The 6,819-nt window shown below is 33.5% G+C and overlaps 1 protein-coding gene across 1 annotated transcript; it reads left to right on the forward strand.

The window, feature by feature from the left end:
- Nucleotides 1-953: 953 nt before the first annotated feature.
- On the forward strand, nt 954-6,812 carry LOC124847778 (uncharacterized). The gene is made up of 7 exons (XM_047325340.2): nt 954-1,301; nt 2,098-2,297; nt 2,552-3,196; nt 4,434-4,584; nt 5,299-5,448; nt 5,823-5,992; nt 6,355-6,812. Exons 1-7 carry the CDS (start codon nt 1,040-1,042, stop codon nt 6,460-6,462), a joined length of 1,686 nt encoding a protein of 561 aa, XP_047181296.1. The 5' UTR covers nt 954-1,039; the 3' UTR covers nt 6,463-6,812.
- Nucleotides 6,813-6,819: the final 7 nt, after the last annotated feature.

The raw sequence follows: 6,819 nt of genomic DNA on the forward strand, positions 1-6,819 counted from the left end.
TTGCTTTTAATTATATTTTTAAAAACAGAATTGTATGCTGTAAATCACCCGTATGTTAAAAACAACTCCATGCTATAAATCATACTCTATTATTTTTATGTTTATTGTTATTAATTTTTAAATATAGTGGCACTTTTTTTCACTAATAAATGTATCAGAATCTCTTATATTATGTAATTTTTAATTCTGTATTAATATAATTATTTCTTTTGTGTAATTTAATAAGATGTAGTTTTAATTCTTTAAAAATTTTAAGGGTAAAATACCGTTATTTCTCCATATTGATATTTGAATTGTAACATAATTAATTTATAACGTTTTTAATATAATAACACTTGGATTGAAAATATTAACTTGTATTAAGACATAAATAAATTTTAATTTTAAATCAAAATTGAGAGATTAAAATCTTAAAATTTAATAACACTAATGTAACATGTTATATTATGACAACATAAATCAATAACCTTATAATTGATCCACACAATTGTTTATTATTAGAATTCGAAAAAATATCAATAATAAGCTAAAGTTGTTTAATTTAAAAATAAAAATAAAGTATATAAATACATTTTTATAAGAATCCATATTGCATATATATTTAAGATTACAGAAAGATTTAAGTCTCGCTAAAAATATAATATGTAAACCAATTTTGAACATTATGTAATTGTAAGTAGAAAAACATGCATTCCTTTATGTTTGATAAATAAAATGAATTTATAATACAAATAATACTATGAAAAATCACTTTTAGTTAAGGTTTTTGAGAATTTTAGACACTTTTACTAATAAAAGAAACCTAAGAATATAAAAAGTTACAATTCTTATTTCTAAAATTTATGATTCTTTAATTCATAAACCTCAATTTCAATTATGTACAGCTGTGAATAGAAAAATTCAATTATGTACAGTTGAATTAAGGTAAACTCAGATTGTATTAAGAAAGAACAGCATCATAGTCAACATTCAAAGTTCATAACTTCAACCTCTGAAACCAATTCTTCCTTGTCTTCTCTTCTCTTTCATTGAGAAGAAAATGAACAACCCCAACACCGACAGCTTCTCTCTGTTGGGTGTTCTTCATTCCCCCCACTTCTCTGAACTTCTCAGGGATTTCGCCACGCGAGAACTCAACGCGTTTTTATGGCTATCTCTTGTTGTTGTCACCACCCTTTTGCTCAGAAGACTCTTTAGCCTATTTGGGATATGGCGCAGGGCTAGAACCATTCCTGGGCCTCCCTCTTCCTCGTTTTTTGGAGGCTGCAAGCTCTTTTCCCGTCCAAATTTCACCTTCACTGGTGGGTTCTCCATGATCATTTCTTTTCTTTTTCTTTTTTCAGATGACAATGATCCATAAACTTATATTTATAAGCTTTTTCCTATTCAGTTATGTAGAAACTGTTTTTCAACTTTAACTTAATCAAGAATATTTTGTAAAAGTGGAAATTCATTCAAAAGGTCTTATTTGTCTTGAATCTGACACAACCTTTTCTTTACTGGAACTTGGGACTTGCTGTGAAATCATTGGCTGGTTGTTGTTTTTTTATCCCCCCCTGGATTATTTGAATTTATAGTTATCATCAGAAAGAATCAGTTTTTTGGATTTTGCAAGTTAATGGGTGTTACTGTGATATTGACCTTGTTTGATATATGACATGTGATATGAGTTTTACCTTCGATGCCATGATTAGTTGAATTTGTGGTTATTATCAGAAAGAAAGAACCGGTCTTTTTGGTTTTAGTGAAATGGAGTTTGGTTTTGGTCTATTAATCTGGATTTTGCTAGTTAGTATAATATGGGGTCTTGTGATATGGGATTTTGAATGTTGTTTTTTTTCTTCTTTTATATTCTGCCGTATGGATTAGTTAATTCTGTGGTTATTTTCATAAGTAATCACTTTCTTTCTTTCTTTTACTCGGTGGGGTCTTATTCTAGAATGTATATTAAAGGGATTTTGTGCAGTAATGTCAAACTCAGGTTCTTTTGCAGTTTTGCACTTGTAGTGATGTGCTGTTTGCTCTGAGTAGTGATTAGTATTATGGCTGGATGTAAATTTATAAACTAATTGTGTACTTATCCTTTTTTATTTTCAGACGTGTTGTCAGAATGCCATAAAAAGTATGGACCTATTGTTAAACTGTGGTTAGGTCCTACTCAGCTTTTGGTGTCAGTAAGGGATCCAATCTTAATCCAAGACATGCTTATAAAAGCCGAGGATAAGTTGCCTTACACGGGAAAACTGTTTCATCTGGCCTTTGGACAATCAAGCCTCTTTGCCCCTTCATTTGAAAAGGTGACATGTGAATTATGGTGTTTATGACCGAAGTTGAGATTGAATTATGTAATCTGTTCCTCAATCTTAAAATGCTGTGGTCCATTCAGTTCTGAGACCTTCTTAGTTCTGTTCGAACTACTCTTTTGTTTGGATATTTTCATTGTGAATAATTTTAGATGTTGTCTGCAGAAATTACAGATCCTGACATTTTTTTAGTATGATGTTCTCATTCTGACTCTAGCAACTTGGAATGTAATTTAAAATTTTCATAGGTGCAAAAGAGAAGGGAATTATTGGCAACAGAGTTAAACGAAAGATTGCTGAAGAATGGTGATATGATTCCTGTGAAAGTTGCAGACTTTATCACAGATAAAATAGAAAACATAAAAAAGAAAGGAGGTATTGATTCCAGTTTGGTTTCTCAACATATCGCTTTCACTATAATGGGTGTCACATTCTTTGGAGATGGCTTCTTGGCCTCGCCGAAGGCTGCAATGTATGAGGAACTGTTCATGACCATAGCTAAAGATGCTTGCTTTTGGGCCTCCTATAATGTTACTCCTTTCTGGAGACGTGGATTTTGGAACTACCAATGCTTATGTACAAAGTTGAAATGCTTAACTCAAGACATCCTTCAACATTGCAGAAAAGGATGTAAACTATCTAGCCATACTAAGCATGATGTACATAATGAAAGTTCCAATAAAGAAATGAAGTCAGCAGATGGTGCACAATGCTGTTCTGATGATGAGTTCCAAGATTACTATTTCTTTCGAGATCTTAAGGATCATCAAGATGGTAAAGAAGAATCTTGTGGGAATGTAATGCGCATGATATTTCACGGATGTCAAACTACCTCTGTTCTAATCACGGATGTATTGACTAGGCTTGTCATGCATGGGGAAATACAGGATAAGGTTTCATTCTCTCTGTGGTGTATCCAATTCTGTGAATAATTTTATTTTATTTTGCTCTCCAATGCTAAAGAATTCCTATAATGAATATTGCTAAATCATGATGTAGATTTGATGAATCTATCTCTCTACAAAATTAAAACTAGGGATGCACTTTTGTTTTACAATCTGCTCAATAAAAGGAGGGCTAGTTAAAGTGAATTTGTTTTGATATGTTGAAGATTCATATGAACTAGAGAAAAAACGAATTTACAGTATATAAACAAGTACAAACTGGTTTTATAAGGTTGATTTAGGCTTAAAGTCTATTTCTTAACATATTAGTTTAGATTTTTTTTATCTTTTAGGATAGACATTTTCTGTTAAGAAAATGCACTTGGTCTGTATCTCTTATTAACCCTTGCCAGTGGTTCTGTCTGCTATATACAGCAGCTCTGCTATATGCATCTGCTCTTGTCATAGCAAAAGTTACGTTTTCTCATTTTCATTTTAGGTGAAATTTCTTTATTGTTGTCAACACTGTAACAAACTGTTATTCTAGTATCTTTTGAAGAAAAACTATATTTCTGTTTGAATAGATTTCATTTACATGCTCAAAGGTGGGTTTAGTGCAGGATTTTCACTATCAAACTCTGCTTTTTAATTTGACTGAAGGTTTAATCCTTTTCGACATCCCTATTTATGTACGAATGTCTCAATTGGGTCCTCGTTTTCTAAAGTGTATCAAAATGGTCCTTAATTTTGAAAATTGATATCAATTGAGTCCTTTCCGTTAAGTTGGCTGGACGGACGGAGTTAAAAAAATTGATGAGTGGATGCTGAGATGACGAACGAACGCTCGTCCACCAGCGAACGAACGCTCGTCCACCAACGAACGAACGTTCGTCGACCACCGAACGAACGGTCGTCCAGTGTGGAACGAACGGTCGTCCAGCAATAAGAGGTCGACGAGCGTTCGTTCTCTGGTGGACGAGCGTTCGTTCGCTGGTGGACGAGCGTTCGTTCGTCATCTCAGCATCCACTCATCAATTTTTTTAACGCCGTCCAGCCAACTTAACGGAAAGGACTCAATTGATATCAATTTTCAAAATTAGGGACCATTTTGATACACTTTAAAAAACGAGGACCCAATTGAGACATTCGTACATAAATAGGGATGTCGAAAAGGATTAAACCTTGACTGAATGCAGTTCTTGATGTTTGCAAGCCCACCTGGTGCTTATTTGGCATGCTTTTGCAGGTTTATTCAGAGATTAGAATGGTAGGAAGAAACCCATCGAAATATGAGCATGAAGATGTTTATAGGATGCCGTTGTTATTGGCTACAATTTATGAATCTGCACGTCTTCTTCCCACTGGTTCAATGCTGCAGAGATGTTCTTTGAAACATGGTGAGATGTTGCTTCTCAAGCATAGTTTTTTGTGTACAAAAACTAACTAATTCATAATCTTTTCAAGTTATCTTGCTTAGTAGTGGGCACTTCATACATGTACTTATTTGTGCATTGCTTGGTTTAACGTTAACATTGTGATATCAGTTGGGAGCTAGTATCCCATCTCCACAAAAGCACGTTAAGTCACTGTTATTTTCATTCAAGATTTCTGTTGAAGGAGAGAAAAAGAGATGCTGAAAAGTATCTGTATGAACTACACCACATAGTACATTTTATATAAACTGGCTACAGTAAATCAAGAAACTATGGGAGATTTGATTTCTATATGCATGATATGTTATGCCTATAAATTCGGTTCAAATGAAGATGGTGGTATAATTCTAAATATCATAATTAAATGAATATACAACTCATAATGTAAAAGAAAAAATAACTCCTAAGTGATAATCTAAGATACTCCACCATATTGTAACATGATATTATCAGATATTTCTATCAATTTAAAAATACAGATTTGGATATTCTAGTTCCAATAATTTAATTAAAAAGGGCTAGTTTAAACGGTAGGTTGTGGTAATTTATGCAATAGAAATATGATGTACGTGCATGATTTGGAAATAATTGTTTTTTAGTTATTCTTAATGTATATTTGAGGATTCCATTTGTACTCCTACTGGTATTTGTATTCATTAATGCTCCTCCTTACTTCAGACTTGAGCTTTGCATCTGGTGTAACCATTCCTGCTGGAGCTGTATTGGTTGTACCAGTTGAATTGGTACAGAAGGATGAATTCAATTGGGGGAGTGATGCAAGTCATTTCAATCCTTACAGATTTCTCTCAACTGTTACAAATAGATCAGGTATGAGCATTTGTCATCTCACACCTTCCCCATTCCTCTTCCACCCTTCTAATTTGGCAATGTCAATAAGAGAGAAAAAAATCTGTCCATTTGGGATTGAAAATTGCTAGTGTAGTCTGATGGGGTCTTTCAAGAGATAATTACCACAGAGATATAATACAACACCAATGAGACATTAGTCCAACCCAAATATAAGAGATTGACACTATCTTTAACCAAAAACTTTAATACAAGATGTTCAACTTGGATTCCCAACATAATCATTACGATATTAAACCTTTATATTCAATAAATTGTTTATATGTTCTCTGTAGGTGGTAAGAGAGAAAAAATTGTTGCTCATCTATTGCTAATCTTTGATATTAAACTCTCAGGTTCTGCTGAAGACCTTTCTAGTAGAGGATTCAGTTCATTTGTACTAAATGATCCAAACGAAAATGCAGCATTCTTGCCTTTTGGATCAGGTGCACGGGCTTGCATCGGACAGAAATTTATCATCCAACTTGTTGCCTCAGTGTTGGCATCATTGCTAAATAAATATGAGGTTTGTCCCGTGAACCAGCACTTTTGCTCTTGCTTCCTATGTAATGAGAGAAAGACGGGAACACAATTCTATACCATAAAATTACATAAAGTCAAATATCAAGTACTTGCCAATTCAGCAAAGGAAACAACATATAATGTAATGTAAAGCAAGAAAATAGAAAATGAAAGTAACTGACTGAATGCAAAGTGTTGGTACACTTATTATGGTGAGGATTGCTTTTACTTATATACTTAGCATTACTTATGTTAGATCTCCAACAATTACAAGTATTGTCTGAGTTATGATTCCATTGATGTTACAACATTATTGTGTTATAACTTTTTCAATTGTTCTGTAACTGATGTTAGTTTTGAATGCAGATACGGCTTAGCACAGACTCAAATGATGACTCAAACACAACCTTGAAGAATAATCTTCTGCAGCGTCATCCCAGTTCACGGATATTATTCGTGAGAAGGGACCAGTGAAAGAAAAGAAGCACAAACACACTGTGTAGATAATAAACTTGGTGTTGTGATTAAAGTTAACAACACCAAAAATATCTGGACCTTTCCTTTTTAGTATCACTACACTCCTTTTTCCAAGATGAATGGGGAAGTTCTCTGGCTCATTGTGGTGTTTGGGAGGATGAATCTAACCTGAGTTTCTTAGCTCAAGTTTTTTTCCTCCCTGTTTTTAAACATTGCCCTGGTGTTGGCTTCAGGCCCTGACACTTATTTTTTTGGTGTTTTAAGCACTTTGGGTCAATTGTTTCTTTGGAGCCTTTCTCTTCTCTGGATGTGGATCTTTTGCTTTTCTTATGTCATCAACTTTTTCACTTCTGA

This window comes from Vigna umbellata, chromosome 10, assembly GCF_029865625.1.
Source record: "Vigna umbellata cultivar VRB3 chromosome 10, Vumbellata_1.0, whole genome shotgun sequence".
Lineage (NCBI taxonomy): Eukaryota > Viridiplantae > Streptophyta > Magnoliopsida > Fabales > Fabaceae > Vigna > Vigna umbellata.

Bases quoted from the DNA above. Each gene is read 5' to 3' on its own strand.
- LOC124847778 (XM_047325340.2), top strand. From the start codon at position 1,040: ATGAACAACCCCAACACCGACAGCTTCTCTCTGTTGGGTGTTCTTCAT. The intron at 2,298-2,551 runs GTGACATGTGAA...AAATTTTCATAG, and splicing joins TTGCCCCTTCATTTGAAAAG to GTGCAAAAGAGAAGGGAATT. The intron at 3,197-4,433 runs GTTTCATTCTCT...ATGCTTTTGCAG, and splicing joins ATGGGGAAATACAGGATAAG to GTTTATTCAGAGATTAGAAT.